The sequence below is a fragment of the Eurypyga helias genome, unplaced genomic scaffold, assembly GCF_000690775.1.
Source record: "Eurypyga helias isolate BGI_N326 unplaced genomic scaffold, ASM69077v1 scaffold4213, whole genome shotgun sequence".
NCBI classification, from domain to species: Eukaryota; Metazoa; Chordata; class Aves; order Eurypygiformes; family Eurypygidae; genus Eurypyga; species Eurypyga helias.
In genome coordinates this window covers 76,506-93,647 of record NW_010241839.1, presented here as the reverse complement: position 1 = coordinate 93,647, position 17,142 = coordinate 76,506, and the positions used below count along the sequence as shown (strand labels likewise).

Sequence of the window (17,142 nt, the reverse complement as noted above, 5' to 3'; positions counted from 1 at the left end):
CGGTCATGAAAGGCTTCCGGCATCAACTGCTTGAGATCTTGCCACAGAGCGATGGCACTGAGAGGAGCAAGGACAGAAAAAATGTCCCACACTAAAAGCAGAATCACAGCCAATCCAAAACTGGCATGATCTTTAGAAGAATAGAAGGCTTAACACAACATGTTGGTAAAGGCCAAATCATGTGAGTCAGCTATGAGTTGGGACCAAGCGGCTGCTGAAAGTCAGCAAATGCTTGCACAGAGATATCCATGTTATTTATTATTATTTCAAAATGGCATGGATATCAGAGAAGGCAGCAAAGACTTCAAAATTCAGGAGCTCAGTAGAAGAAGCCAGCCTGCAAAAATATAGCAAAAATGCCAGCTATTTTGAAGGATCTCTGTAAATAGGTTTTTCAGCTAAAGAGCTAATTAAATTAGAGAAACATGGTGCAGAATTTATCTCACCTAACTTCAAACATCAGCCATGTGGATGACTGCCATCCAACCTGGTTATCCTAAGCTCCCTTTACAGTCAGTGCAAAGAACAGACATGATTCATCTGACTTATTTGAGACACCTGCTTTAGAATGACATGAGTTGTGCCCTACTAGTACTTGTTTCTCTCAATTTTCTAAGAAGGGAGTTTCGGTGATTAGCTCAGATGGAGACATCTGCATGTGGCCTCATAACTCCCAGCCAGGGAGTCGTCTTGTGTTTTACCTCCCATTAAGCACCATGCAGGAGGTTGATTGCCATTTTCATATGTGGAAGGCATTTTTTCCCAGACAGAAAAAGCAGCACACAACTATGTGGGGTTCTTTTTCACGTACTACCTTGCAATCAGGAGGGCTGGCTTTGGGATTGATTTACAATTGTTGGATTGGCTTTTAGTGCACTTCATTGAAAATGGTCCAGTGGAGGTCACTAAGTCAGGAGACTAAAATTTTGATCATCATTTTTACCATGATTTAAAATGGTAAAGAGCTACACCGGCTCTGTCTTTAAGAGAAGTTGTAGCTCTTTCCATCTGTCTCTTTTACATGCTGTGTGCACCAACGTCATCGGATGGATAATGGCTCCCTGCAGAGGTCCTCAGCAAGGTGGAGGGCAAATTCACTCTTGGGGGACACTGGTGCCTGGTGAAATCTGCATGAGACAACCCCACTGAATAGTTTAGGATGCCATGGGAAAGGCTTTAGCTGCAGCTGTTAACCATATTACTTCAAACTGCAGTAGGGTGTCTAAGTCTCTTTTTTCTACCAGACTCTCAGCTGTACAATATTAATGTAACAGAGTAGCAACAATAACAGAAAATGACGTTACATTAAGTTAAAAAACGGGACAAGTTTATCACAAGTTAACAGTCTTCTAATGCACAGACACAAAGTTCAAATGTTCATAAAGGAAATTACGTGAGGTCAAGTGTGCTATTTTTAAAATGTAACAATCTGATAAACCTTGAGCTAATGCCCAAGGACAAAGCTGGTACTGAGTTACTGCACATTCCAAAGAGGAATTAAATATTAATATAGAAGGCTACTGGTAGTTTTTTACAGGTCTTGACATCACTGAATCTTGCAGTGGCGGTGCTGAGAGCCAGACCCTGCACTCTTTACTCCCAGACCTCCCGTTAATTTCAAATGGAATCATCCCTCTCTAAAGACTGCATAAAATTGTAGGGACTGGGTCTTGCAGTATTAGAAACAGTGTTTTGAAAACCTATGGAATCTGCTAAGTCTGAGAGGTTTGCCTTTAGAGCTCCGGTTCAAATCTCTCTTCACAAATACAGTCGATATGGTGGGGTTTTCACATCCTAAGGAGAAACTTGATGTAACATGAGTCTTGCAATATTTTACAAGGCATGCTTAACCTCTTAATGTGTGTCATGCAAAGATTAAGAGGCAGCGTTATTGCTTGCAAAATCACCTGTTATTTCCGGGAAGCCGTCATTTGCTGGACCTGTCCTTGTCACTGGCATAAGTATAATGCTTTTAATAATCTCCCATTCCCTAAGTGATGTGTTTGCATCAAAATGATGGATATGCTATAGCAAGCAGAATTTTTCAAGATCTGCTCATTCCTATCTTGTTCCTCTGGTGCCATCTAGAGGTTTTATTCTTAGTTCTTCAAAACAGAAAATAAAGTGTTTCATTATATTTCAAAAGTTTCCTTTAAAAACTGCCTGTGCATTAACATCACTTAGGGTGCTATTATCGCTGAACCTCTGTCTCCATACAAGAGCAGATTAATGAAGTGCGCACAAGTTTTTGAGCTGTGGGATGCAAGTGAACCTTATGGGCTGAGGAAAGATTTACACTAGAGGCAAATACAGTCATAAAAAAGAGCTTTTCCCCATAAAAAGCACCTGTAAATTGGCCTTAGGAGGAATTTTCATAGAACTTGTTTTCTAGAGAATAAACAGTAACATATCAAAGCTGATTCAAAGGAAGCAGGTGCTTGGAGGGAAGGCAGCCTTGCCAGCTTTGTAGCAGAATGCCAACGTGACAGGCACAGCCAAGACTTCAGCCCATCACCACAACTGGCTGACATCCTATCTGCCTTTGTGACAAGCTGATGATGCTCCATTTCATGCTACCACTGCCTAGAAAAGCGCAAAATGAAACTCAGACAACACAAAACTCACTGCTGTGGCAGAAAGTGATTTTAAAAGCAGCATTTCTTCTTAAAGGTAACAGAAATAGCTAATTCACTGTGATGGGCCCCTTGGTTTGTAAAAATAACAGACTAAATTTATGTCCAGTATTAATGAGTCAATCTCCCTAGACCTTACTGTGGTAGGCTCGTTTAGCATCAGACCTCCTCCAGTAAATCATACCTTCTTCTCTTCCCCCTTCAAAGTGTTTATTAATTAAACTAATGCTGACACCAAGTCTGTGAAGGGTGTGTGCAAATGCTAATACACCTAATCATGTATTCCATCTGACATGATTACTAGAGCATCCTATTTGTCCCTCTAATATCCATCCAATTCTATTGACCCTCCGGGCAGCTAGATGCACATTCACTCTAAAAAGATAGTCCCCTTTAAAGTTGAGTTGACCTGATTAATTTCCTAGCACTGATAACTACATTTTTAAATGTGTACGAAAAAAAAAAATCAAAGGTACAGTGAAAAATGTGAAACGGTTTATAGGAAGTCCTTTTGAATACAATGTTCCTGTGAATGATAATTTCCGTACTTCAGCAGAGGATTAACTGTCATAATAAATTATTTCTGTTTGCCTGGAAGGAAATAAGTGAAGCTTGCTTAACTAAGAAGGCCAGCTAAAGGTACAACCGAGATGAGACTAACCTTGTCTCCTGTGCCCAAGGATACCTCTGAAAAGCTGCCATAACATGCAATAATTTGATAGTCTCAGCTAAAATTAACCTGTGTACTGTAGAAGGAGATAAGAATAATATTAAATTCTTGCTGATACTCACTTTGTATGCTATGGAGACTGGCTCTGATGTTTTGTGAGCCTGACATAGTAAGATTTTTAAAACCTTAAAGGCCTTTAATAAGAAATTAGAGTAGAAAAGAAGAAAAACTGAGCTATTTCATTAAGAGATTTGCTATAGTTCTTGTGATGACAATATAAAAATATATTATTTTTACAGATATTTTGAGGATAAATCCTTGCTTTGCTTCATGTCCTAAAATTTCCCAATTAAATATCTCATGGGAATATCATGTTTGTGAGTCTTTAACCCTTTAGGACAATTTCTTTCAATGACCAGACACAGAATGGGGTTCCATAGCCACAAGAATTTTTCACCCAAAAGAAACCTTTTTCATCACTGTACAATGTAATTCCTGGCTATTTGTATTGTATTTAAATATAAACCCACTCTTCATTCGGTCTAAGTACACAAATCTTTCTAAGGCAGTTTAGTTAAAATCAAAGAATCTTTTAATAAAGTATGATTAAACCTATTTCCTTTCCACAGCTGGCAAGTTTTTTTTTATCATGACTACTCACAGATGTCAATGAGTTGCAAAGGAGACTTGCAGTCTTTCTTATTTGAGGAATTTGGAACTACAATGAATCCATCCTCGTCATTATCTGTTCAAAGCATCAGGTTCTTAAATAGTCTCTAACAGCACAACCTCAACCCCTCCTTCAATATTGAAAATGAAGAAAAAGTACAGGAAAGGGAGAAAACCTCTCAAATCTAGCATTTAACATGTTCATGTGAGATGTAGGATGCCAAGGTCCAGTCTATTTTTCAATCTATTTACCTAGTCAAAGTGAAAAAGGATAAATAGAAACAGCACTTACAAATATAGGGAAGACTGAGGATTAGTGCATTACCATTGTTGGTCAGAGATACAGGTTCAAATCCCCATGGATGAAAAGAAGGGGGAAGGGGAATGCTGCTCTCCTGTCTCCCAGTTGAGGACTCCAACCTACTGTATCTGACAGCTTGTAAATTGGCTTCTCATTTCCTTGCTTTTCATCTGTCTCAAAAATAAAATATTTTTTGAATCAAGTGAATGATTTGCTTGCCAGACAGAACAAAGGAAGGTTAATGTCACTTAGATCAGGAAAACAAAACTAAATAAAACAAAACAGAATAAAACAAAACAAAATATAATGCTCTGAGATTAAATTTACTCTGTTCCTTTTCTGTTTTTTCAGTTTGTCTGCTGGGAAAAAACAAAACCAAACAAAAAAACAACCACACAGAACAATTATTTCCATATTTTCCACACTTGAGCTCACAGGTTGTCAGAGATTCAGCACTGGCTTTCAGCCATGAACCCAAACACAAGTTACAATCCCAGCACTTTTGCCAAACACTTTCATCCAGCTTCTGTTGTGAAGATTTTGCAAAGCGCCATTTCTCCAGGCCACCCCTCCTCCAAGCTCACCTGTATCCCTGTGCTCAATGCTCCCTTTTCCTCACATTTCTGCTGGAGACTGGGGGAAGTCACAAGAGAGGAGGGCTGCATCCGGGATGTTTGTATCACAAATGACACTTACCATTAGAAGAAATCTTTGTTGGAAGCTGCAAATTACAAAGGTTTATCTAAGTAGATAAATGGACTTTTATTGAACAGGGAACCTGATCTGAAAAGGCCAGCACTGCAAACAATCATTTGTTTTATGACGGATAAGAAAGTAATCTCACAGAAGCCAATTCTATGTGGACATTTCATGATAAGCATATACTGAAATCTTTGCCTAGCAGATCACCACCCATGGAAGAGTTTGGTTCATTCTGGATAGAGGAGAATCAAAGACATAATTATCGTAAATGACTGAATTGTATACATGTCTTTTGGTACCAGTTTAAGCTTGCATCTTGACCTGTATTGTAAAGAGTAAAATTAATGTCGCAAGTGCCACCCATGACTGTGATTAACCATAATTTGCATTCTTTATTGAAAGTCGATAGTCTGCAAGCTACCAGCTGTGAAATTGTGCAATAAGCAATAATTAAACAATGAAAGAGAGTAAATAGAGCTAGTTAGGTGTGATTTGGAGCAGTGAGTAGCAAAGGTGACTTTTAAACTTTTATTAGCACAAAGCAAGAAAAACAAAATACAACCATGTGACCTATGCTTCAATGCGTAAACAGCGAACATTTGTTGAAGTCTGCTAAAGATAACGTCACACCATAAAACAACAGTCTCACTACTAAATAAAGACTATCTGCTAGACTTACAGGATGAGTAGCTTCAAAGTCAAAGGGACCGTGTACGGCACAAAGCAGCAACCATCACTGAATATTTATCTAATTGCAGTTCACTGGCTTTACTGATGGAACATTTGTTCTCAGAGGGTTGTTGGGTTGTTTTCATTTTGGTTTTTCTGCAGAAGGCTGGGGAGGGTGGAACTGGGGGTTTATTATAGGTTTGTGCAACTTGCCATTGCACATGAGAACCTCTGTCAGACATTTGGCTTTTTGCTGTTTGCAAGTCCCACCCTATTACATGTATTCAAAATGAGATTGTTGTAGATGTGTACAGCACCATAGAACAGCTACCTCCCTAAAGCAAACTCCTTAAGCTCAGTTTCCCCTTGGACATTATCAATCAGTTACGTGTGGGAACACCTCAACTACAGCTCACATATTCTGTTTTGTTTGTCAAATGTAGTGTCAATCTTTACGTATTGGATTTTGCCTTGCCCCCAGATCTGAGGACTTATTCTGATGGTGGTATTGGCCTGGGTTTAGCAATCTGGCCAGGCTTAATTTCAGGCATTTTTTCACCATGTCTGTACACACTTACAGTGACATCTACTGTTTCCCCGCCATACTTGTTCTTGACATGGATGCTATATTTGCCTGAGTCTTCTGAGGTCACTCCCTTGATTGTAAGACTGGCATATTTCCCTTGTTCCAGTGAAAATGCATAGTGCTCATTAAGTTCAAAAACCTTGTCATTCTTGAACCAAACCACTTCAGGGTCAGGATTTCCAAATACGGTACAGGTCAGATTCAGAGTCTGAGGGGAGAAAAAGAAGCAATTTTAAGGATCAGTCAGATTTGTTTAACCAGAATATTCTCAATATTGCTTTCAGGCTCTTCTTATTCCTATTCAATTAAAATAAGATAGGTATCATGTTCTTGAGGACTGAAAAGTAGAGTTCCTGATCTTTTTTTTATTTTTGATTCAGTCTTTCCACCATCTTACCAGTGGCTAATGCAGTAATAGCCTCAGGGCAACAGTGTCTGAAGATGGTAAGTTGGACTGTCATTGCAGTCCTGCCTGCAGGAGACTCCTGACAAACCATTAGTCTGACATGAGGTTCAGGCAATGATAGGTTTAAAAACATCCTTGAAGATTCCCTGTACACAGCAGGGAGGAGAACTGAGCAAATCTTTTTTGACCAAGGCCTCCTGAGGTTATTGCTTGAGATGATAAAACCCAAAACCAACACAAAAATAGACTACATAACATGAATCATTGGACATTGATTTCAGGTGCTGCTGACTAGTAAAATGGAAATATTTCACAAAGAATAAAGAACACATAAATGTTGAAAAGTGTTACACGCATGTATTGTGTATTCAGAGAACAGCTGAAATGACCTAGTAGGCCATCCTAGCAGTTCATGTATTTTCCAAGGATTGAACTGAGACTTAAGAAGCCCATAACATTTCCACGGTCATTTCTCCAAATTTTTATATCATTACTGCTCAACACCATTTTGACCATGACATGTATACATATGTATATTGATGTATTTAGGTACAGTGATGACAGAATAAATGAAAGAATCATTTGAGAAGTTGCACTGATTAGTGCCTACTTTATCCACCTTTACTGGAAACTCATTCTGCCCAATATTCTGCCTGAGATAATTAAAAGTCATCTTAATTTCACATATGTACCATTGAGATAAGGAAAAAAATAATTAAATAAAACACCCAAAGAACAACCCAAAACTGATTTCTGTTTCTACTAGAATGCCTTCTTATATTCCCTGCCCTCCATATTGCCCTTCAGATTTCGCCAAATCCTGACCCAGAGGGAGCAGAGAAAGTCTGTCTGTGTGCAGAGTGCACGCCTTTGTGCAATATTTTTCCTTAATGATGATGACTGAATAGGTGTGGTATAACTCAGATGAAAAAAAATGAAACAGGAAGAAATTTTAAGCGATCAAAGATGTTGTACGTTCACAAACAGCCTTTCATACTACATGTGTCCAAAGTACAGAGGGTAATGTTGAAGGAAGGTTTACATTCTCTGGGTACATCCTAGTGGCAACATAAGTATGTGAGTATTCTTAAAGAAGTGATACCATGTTGGATGCAAAGTTAACTAATAGCCTATAGGAACTAGCCTTATTATAAAATATTTAAAGGATTAATGATGCAAACATGAAAATTAAAATTTTGGGAAATCAAACTAATGTCTAATAGCATAAGTTTAAATTTTACTGTCCTTTCTGTAACTCAGGCAACGTTTCATGACTACTGCCCTCAAAACTGACCTCTTTTAAGAGCAATTAATAATTGATTCTTAATAATTAATCAAGTCTTAATAAGTTAATATTAAAAACTTACCAGATAATAGATATATTCCACAGTCATTTTAGATCATTTGGGTCTGTTCTAATTTATTAAATTATAGATTTGACCTAAAATCATTTATACTCCCCTAAGAAGCATTAGTAAATCTTTGTCTTGTGCCCTTATATTTGTGTAGTTATTCCATTCCATTGCATGAGGAAAATTTTCTGCTCCTTTTTTTTTCGTATATTTATTTTGGTATATTATATTTACTTCTCACATTTGTACTTGCACAAGTCTTGAATGGTACCTGTTCATATTTACTTTAGAGCTGATTTTAAAGTTTCACTTCCATGTGATCCATTTTGTTTTGCCTGATTTCAAGAATCAGAGATTTTTCTCTTCACACAGTTATTTAATCACACCATCAGGTCTCCTTTGAAGCCTTTTACTTCCAGAAATCCACTATATAGCATTTCCTTAATGTAAGTTTATAGCTTTTAGGGCGTAGTTGTATGAGGAAACTGCAGCTAGTCTTTGCATGCAGTCTGGGGAGACTTCACTAAGACCTTGCCTTACACTTAGACTGGTTTAAGATGTTGTTCATGGAGTGGCTGACAGCTAATCTCCTAAAAGTCTAGATTTCTTGCTCTGAGGTCCCTGTGTCTACTAAATAAGAAGACACCTCATGTCAACACCCATTAGAGACAAAGAAACGAATGGGTCAAGAGGAAAATCATGTCTGGCCGAGCTGAGCAGCCTTCAGCATCCACTGTAAGGACCACATGTTCCCCCATCTTTCTGAAGAGGCTGCTCCTGAATACCCAGAAAATGGCCAAGTGCATAGAAAGTTGGAAGATGTGTGTGCAGTCTCTTACTCTGGGGATAAGACAGACAGTTTCCACACAGAGCAACACAGCTGTAGTGTCTGAACACGCACTTGGTACAAGAGACGTAAACAGCCTGATTAACATGCTCTTGATAGCCAGAAGACGGTAAAAGTCACATTGGCTCATGAGCTGATCAGCTACAGTCAGTCAGAATGGAAGTCCACCTAGTGCTTTCCAAGGTCAAAAGAAACTGCTTAATAAAGTATACAGAAATACAGAGGATGAATAGTGTGATACTATTCCCAGTATAACTGCCTTCTTTCCACAATTTGGAGGTTTTAAAACTAGTGATAAGCACAAGTTGTGCCGAGAACATTGTACTTAACGGTCCCTGATGGGCTTCCTTTCATAATATCCCCTATTTTCTTTTTGGACCCAAATCTATTTTTGCCTAAGGTACTAAAGTGCAAATTAATTATGAACCACTTGAAAAAAATACTTCCTTTTGATTCTTTAAAGCCTGTAATGACCATGTAATTAGGCATTCCCTAGTTCTTGTGCTGTGAGAAGTGCTGTATAATAATTTCCAAGTACCCCCTCTGCACCGTGTAGATTTCTTTTGGTTTTACCCTGTTCTCTTTCAGTTTATTTTCTTCCCAGACCAAAAACCTAGACTTATCTGCATTCCCCACCCCCCCCCAAGGCCCCCTCCCGACATCAAAGCAAAACTCTCACCAGTCAGCAGCAGTCATTGACAAAAAGTGTCCTTACCTTCCCATCCATTATAGTAACCACATCAGGCAAACCACCAATGACTTTACCACGATCTAAGAGTTAAAGAAAAATATGTGAACCATGTGAAATTCAGACCTCCAAATTATCCATTTCTTAATGATTTTATAACTTGGTGCCATATTAAAAACGTATCTAAAAAAGCCCACCCCTGCAGTCACTGATTAATAAACACAAAATAATACAATTCTTGTGTTATCACAAAATAAAATATTTTTCATGTATTTTATGGTCCCCTCAGATATTTTTTTTTTTTTTAGCAGAGATTGTATTACAGCATTCTAAACCGATACACATAACAACCTGGAAGCCACTGCCGAGCTTGACAGTTTGTGCTTTGGGCACAGAGCAAAGGAAGGATGATGCTTTTAGCATCTTGGTGGTATCTAAGATCTAAGGAAAATTTGTTCTGCCACTCTCTTTGTGGGCAGAAACATCTAGTCATTATCAGGCGAACTGATATCAAAGTACCAGAATTCCTTGAGCCCCTGACAGTAACAAGCTTCCCCACTGTCTGTGTCTCAGCAAGTACTGCCCAACAGGCATTAGCAGGTGATTTTTTACTTCATAGATAGATTACAATATTCGGTATCATCAGCAGCTTTCAGAGTCAACACCACCTTGTATGACACCCAGAAGCTCACATCTCACAAAAGCTCTGCAGACACAAGAAGATACAGTGGAGGCTTGCAAAATGTCTAAAACCCTTAGTTTGTTTCCATTGGAATTAAAAACAACTAAATCCACTGATTATTACTATTATTGCAGTATTATGTGCTAACAGGGGATTTCTGCAGCCACAGAACTCTGAAAGCTGCAGCAGCATATCATGATGGATACCTTAAAGAGAACACTGGACTACACTGTAGAACACCTTTGATAAAATGTAAAACAAACTTACTCTTCTCAGCAAAAGCAGCAGCCCTAAAATTGTTGAGGAAAAGAAGAAGAGAAATATATAATGTTATTAATGAAATTATTATTAGAATACATTTCTTTAAGTAAAGACACTTGTTTCAGCATTAAAATGCAAAAGATGTAGCACTTACTTGAGTCGCTGGAATTCTGCATATGCATCATCAAAAGCTGTAACAAAACAATGGAGTTTACAGATTCACAGAGTTATTGCCCATGAACATAACTTACACTTGGGGCTCAGTATAAACATTTAAACACATACCCATTTTCAAGCTCTTTTAAAACCTATAGAGGATTACAGAGTAGTATAATGGGAAACCAAAATGCTGAAACCCAATGCCACTGTGAAAACAGATACAAGCCTAAAAAGATCAGAACAGTTATGCAACTAAACTACAACTGGTTATGACCAAAGGCTTTCTGTTTTTACTGTCATTCCTCTGATTACTGACAGTAAATTATGTTCAATCCATGAAAGTTGCCACATAAGTATGGTCTTATAAATATACCTTGTCCAGAGAGATCAAGTGTGCGTTTGTAGGATTCTTTGTCACCAAAGATTTCAAAGGTGTAGTTCCCCTTATCCTTTTCAGTGGGTTCAATTATCTGCAGCCAGGCAATATCTTCTCCACCTCCAATCTTCATCTTTTCACCAGAAGAAATCTTAGATTCCCTAGAAAAAAATGAATTGAAATTAATTTGAACATTGTTTTCATGAATATTCTCCATGGGAGATCATCTATAAAAAATTACAAAGAATAACATACTATTTCTAAACTACAGATAAATTGCAACCAATGGGAGCAATGTTCCAGAAGATCTTTTCTTCCTAGTTGGGGTATGAAACACTTTGGAACCATTGGCTTGAGCTTTTATTCCAAGGATTATTTTTTTCACCCTCTTCTCATTCTCCTTCTCTCCACATACACAATCATCTGTGTTCATATCTATATGCACATACATGTCTGTGTATGAAAATAGTTCACAACTTCAGAGTTCTGTACACTTCATACACACTAACACAGTATACATCAGAAAAGTAAACTAGAGGCAAATTGCCTTTCTGATGAGGAAAAATATCTTTATCTTTCATTAACTTCAAAAATGCAATTAAGAAAACAATAAAAGATTCACATAGAATATATCATTATTGCATTAAGTCAAAATAAACCTTTGGGTTTTTTTAAGAACAAGACAAAGCAAATTTTTTAACTGCACATAATTAATAAACCGGTATTTTATAAACAGTGGCATTATACTGATTTATCATCACTTCCTAAGCTAAGAATATAAGAAATGCCCTACTGATTCAGATCAGGGGTTCTTCTGGTCCATAATCTGTCAAGAAGAGTGGAAATTGAGGAAGCTATTTAATGAAAGCATGAAAACCAAACAACTTTCAATTATTTGAAGAGATATTTCCTCTTTTACTCATTAACTAAAGAAACATTTCTTTTCATCCTTCTTCCCCAAGCTTCTTTAGCTGGAATTTTTTAATAGATTAAGTCAGCATTAGCTTCTCTTTGATCAATTATTTTATTTGCCCATAGAGGGCTGATTTGGCTTCATAGCTAGAGAGTTACTTTGATGGGGAAAAGGAACTTTTACTATTTCCCTTTCTGTAAGACAACTACATTTAGTTCAGTGTATCAAATTAGATACCTGGATAGAAACTACTATATATTTAAAAATACTACATATAATATTACTCATTGTGCCATGAGTGGAGGATACATGCTGACTTTAAGACTTGTATTGTGTTCACTGCTATGCCGTATAGTAGATAACACAAAGCTAGCTAGAAATTTACATGCAATGTTTCATTATGTGCAGACAATGCTAAAAAAATATGGATTGTCTAGCCCTTAATTTTTCCAAGAAGAAAATTTGCTAGAGCCCCATTTAAGAGAGCAGAGAGGTTGGGAAATGCTGAGGAAGGCTGGTTGATTTTAGTCTTTGTTTTGGCTTTAACAACTCTGGCTTATATTCATGGAAGAATTGAAATTTTATTTGTTCAAAATCTGGTTTCAGTTTTCAAGCAGATGGAGTAAAAGGAAGATGCAACAAAGATTTTTTTTTTTTCCTTTCCATCATATTAGTATCATGCTACTGAAAGAAGGAGCAGAACTTACTGAATACAAAGCTTGAGTTATGAGGACAGCTGCACACCCTTGCAGAAGTATTTTTGAACTCCCTAAACCTGATGATCGCTGATACTTTTCTTGTGTTCCTGTCTTCACAGAAATCAAGTACCGTTCAGTACTGCAAAACCAGGACAACGTGATGATAAACCAGTCTCTTCCTCTCCAAGTCAGACCACTGTGTGTCTTCTTTGGAGGCCATCAAGGAATGCGAAAGTTGAAACCATTAAAGGAGTTTTCAAATCCTTCCAACCCTTACCTGGGGTTTCAAACAAGTGAGGGCCTGACACAGCAGAGCATTTGAACACACATCTAACTCTAAATACACAGATTAATAGAGTGCCTCCAAAGTAAAACAATTAATGTAACATGAGATTGGAAAATTATTGGGAACTTTAAAGCTCATTTCTGGTCATATTGTCAGCCCTGAGTGCTATTCTCAAAGTATTCTGTGCCTCATTTAATATCTTTTCAAATAGGAACAGAATTAAAATAATTTGGGTTACTTAAGACTGTATCAGTTTGGAAAATAAATTCATTTCTTAATATAGGCTTTTATTAAACTGTGAGAGCCAGTCCTTGATATTCACCTAGTATTGGAGAACTTCATCCATTTAAAGAAAATTGTAGCCCTGAATAGAAAACCATGCTTAAGTATTTTGCTATCTTTGAACCAGCGAGATAATATAGTGGAAGAAAAGCAGTCTTGTGTTGAATAAGAGGCTGAAATACTATAGATTCTTTTTTCCTGGCTGTTAAATACCTCTTGAAAGGTGTTGCACAAGTCTGTTAATATTTCTTTTATTGTATGTACTACCGATGTGAAAAGAGAATATGAAGTGCCAGACAAAGAAAGTCACTAGTATGGTCCAATTACTGAATGAATGCCACAGAATGGTAAACAGTTCATCATAAAGATGGCATTTTTTCCCAAATAAAATTGAAAAAAATATTCTCACCTACCTGTGAGACCAGTTGACTTTCATTTCTTCATTGTAGTACTTCAAGAAACACTGGAGCCTTATTCCTTCCTCAGTGCAAAGGATCTTCAGTGGAGAAGCTGACTTACCTATGTAAAATAAAATATACGCAGATCAAACAGGATAATGGAATGAACAGGAAGCAGTCAAATGGACTACTTGTACTGTCAGGAAAACACAATTCCAGATCTAGGCCATGATCTCAACTACCACAAAGAGATAATTGTTTATGCCTCTCAAAGGAGATCTGCTGATTTATATCAGGTGAAAGTTCAGTATGAGCTTATGTTTTTATTGTCATATATAGGCATTATGACTAGAAAGATCCATTGTGAAATGACAAGCTGCTCATGTAATTGCCATGAAACAGTTGTGTCATGATTCTAATTGCAAGAAAATTTTAATCTTGTGCAACGCCTGTTCTTGCAGTGGAATGACTCCCAACTTCTCACTGGATCAGAATCTCATTCTCTCTGATTCAAGGTTCACTTACTAATGGAAATTAGGAAGGAAATTATTGCTGCACTGTCACAGTGTCTAAAGAAAACAAGCCAGGTGGAATAATACTTTGTTCCCTTTTAATAGTGTCAATTAGAAAGGTCTACTGCCTATTCAGAAACTTAATAACATGTCCATAATAATATAAGCATCATGACTCTGAAAGATCTCCCTCTTAGAAGAAAAATTTTCTGCCTCAGGCTGAGATGACTTTAGCATAAAAAAACCTACATGAAAATCCAAGACAGCATTTACTTACCACTGACTCCACTCAATGCCAGAATTATATCATCATACACTGAAGAGGGGTGGGGGAAAAAAGAAAATATACCATCAAAATTCAATCAAAATACAGCTTTTTTATGTTCTGTTTAATTAAAGCAATATGGGAAATCTTCACATCCTTAGGCAAAGAAAACCATTAAAATTCCAGCAGGTGTATGGGACAAATTGGAGACTATCTGTACACAGCACATGAATTCCGTGTCAGTATCTCCACTATAAGCGGACTCAGCTGTCTGCTGTCAAATCTTTGTCTTTGTATCCCTCAGGCCAGAAACAATAAAAGGTCATTAAACCTGGATAGTTCGTATTCAATGGACAGAGCAGGGGAAAGCAAAATTATCGCATTCTAGGAGGAAAGAGTTTTCACATGTTCCCTGTAGGACGGCATTTGCCAAACGTAAACCTCTTCAACTGCAAATGAAAGAAACCAGGTATCATATCAAACTTTTGAAATATCACAGAGCTGATGGGTTTGCAGACGGGGAGAACCCTGGAGACAAGGGCTGAAAAGCAGCGAACGCTTTCATAGCAGGAGAATTCTATTCAGTGTCAGTGTGCAAGACGGAAAGAGGGAGAGAGAGAGAAAGATGCACCATAATCTGAAGAATGCATATTGAAGGATGAAAAATTTTTATTAATAGGGAAGGCAGTGAAATGAGGGAAGTTCAGAAAATATTATTCATATATTTGGGCTGTATTGATATGTATCTGCATATTTTTTTCTCTGCTAAAATAAATCAATTCTGCAACCCTCTGCAAACTCCAGTACGCTTCTACTAGCATGTTGACACAAGGGTATGAACTGAATACTATATGTACATTACAGTAGAGATGTCTGAGAAAGTGGGGTTATATTACCTATACTGTCTAAATGAGACTTTTTTTCTGAAATAATAATGGGCAGAATTTATGCAGAGTAAAAATCCCTGAGAGACTATCAAGTGACAATACAGCCTTTTCAGGTAAACCACAGCTTAAGTACTCAGTCTGATAGTCATCTTTTCCTCTTATTTCAGGTACTTGCCTAACGTGCTCAAAAAAAATGTTAAGATCTTTGATAAACTGAGTTAATCTTTGAACATTTATTTCTCCTTCTATTAGGACCTGGCAAAAATATTCAATATTCAAAATACATCCAATATTCAAAAATACTATCCCTTAGTTGTGGGACCTAAGCAAAGCAGCCAAGGGAAGCTCTCTCTACCAAAGTTGAGCAAAAATCATTTACATTGGCAACAGATCAGTCTTTGCTATAGTCTCTGGAAGCTGGAAGAGCCCCTGGCCATAAGATGAAGAGTTACTGTAGCTTTTATCTCCAGTGGTTAGGATACCCCTTACTTGAAAATCCATAGACTAAAGGAATGATATTTGTGTATATATCAAAGGATAGGAAGGAAGGAGGTGGTTAATGATGTATTGATTAGCGTGGGACCTGAGCATGGCATAAATGGTATGGAATAAGAGATGAAGATTGTTCTGGTTTTGGCTGGGATAGAGTTAATTTTCTCCATAGCAGCTTATATGGGGCTGTGTATTGGATTTGTGACTAAAACAATGCCGATAACACAGGGATGATTTAGCTATGGCTGAGCAGTGCTTGCACAGGGTTAAGGCCTTTTATTTCTGTTTCTCAGACTGCTGCATCAGTGAGTACTTGTACCACAAGTATCAAGTACCACACTTGGCTGCGGTGGGAAGCAATAAATGAATTCCTTGTTTTGCTTTGCTTGCATGCACAGCCTTTTCTTTACTTACTAGACTGCCTTTATCTGAACCCATTAATTTTCTCACTTCTCCCCTTCCATTTCTCTCCCCCATCCCACTGTGGCATATTGAGTGAGTGGCTGTGTGGGGCTGAGCTGCCTACTAGAGTTAATCCACAAAACAGCTTTATGAATTTACAGTCAAAATAACACCCAGTTCACACTGACAGTCCCACATCAGCATATTCAGCACATTGGTGCTTTAGGGGTTTTTGTAGACATTAAAGCTGAACAAATTTGAGAGAGAGCTCTCTACAAAAGATCTCACGTACAAGGGGGTGTCTGTCTGATTAGAAACTAACTTCATTTCTTGCCTGTCAGAATGTTAAAGATTAATCATCATAATTCCCAATGTCGGCCCTCCTAAACTGGTGTTCTGCCATTCAGGCCTCTATAACATAAGAGAACTGAAATGCAAAGGGCTCCAAAAAAGTTTGCTAACTTGCCATTTTCAAGGACAGATCTTTGACACCTCTTGAGAACATGTGGAGATCATTATTTCAATATAGTACAGTACCTTTTCCTGATAATTCAAGAGTAGATACATCATGACCTCTGTCATCTGATAGTGTCGCCTTATATACTCCTTCATCTTTGCGAGAGAGCTACAAGGAAAACACAAGATGTTTACTGACGCACTTGATAATAGTACATTTGATTTTGATAATCATGCAGGGGTTGAGCAAACAACATACACTGGTTGTTTAACATTCTGGTTAAATAATCTTAGCAGAGATGGGATGAAAACTATGAATGGCTTGTGCATGGTTTTTATGGAGCTGGTTAGTTCTTAAGCCTAAAACATATTCTGACTTCAGTTCAATTGCCTTGAGAAACTGTTTTATCTCTTGTTCCAAAAAGACAAACAGGATTGATCCTGGTCATTTGAAACTAAAAGTAGTGTAGTAGGATGTAACAGAGGGTAACTTCAACACACACAAACTTTAGAAATGAAATTTTTTTCAACAAAAATTATTACTTTTATG

General features: G+C 37.5%; 1 protein-coding gene across 1 annotated transcript in view; it reads right to left on the bottom strand.

Moving 5' to 3' along the window:
* Positions 1 to 6,135: 6,135 nt before the first annotated feature.
* Positions 6,136 to 17,142, bottom strand: part of MYOM2 (myomesin 2) — a 72,299-nt gene continuing 61,292 nt past the window's right edge. The window contains exons 29-36 of the mRNA XM_010148881.1: positions 16,674 to 16,761; positions 14,368 to 14,406; positions 13,594 to 13,699; positions 10,999 to 11,162; positions 10,621 to 10,657; positions 10,473 to 10,495; positions 9,551 to 9,606; positions 6,136 to 6,438 (exon numbers count right to left, since the gene is read on the bottom strand). Coding sequence (XP_010147183.1) covers positions 6,136 to 6,438; positions 9,551 to 9,606; positions 10,473 to 10,495; positions 10,621 to 10,657; positions 10,999 to 11,162; positions 13,594 to 13,699; positions 14,368 to 14,406; positions 16,674 to 16,761 — 816 coding nt within the window. The remainder of the gene's footprint in view (positions 6,439 to 9,550; positions 9,607 to 10,472; positions 10,496 to 10,620; positions 10,658 to 10,998; positions 11,163 to 13,593; positions 13,700 to 14,367; positions 14,407 to 16,673; positions 16,762 to 17,142) is intronic.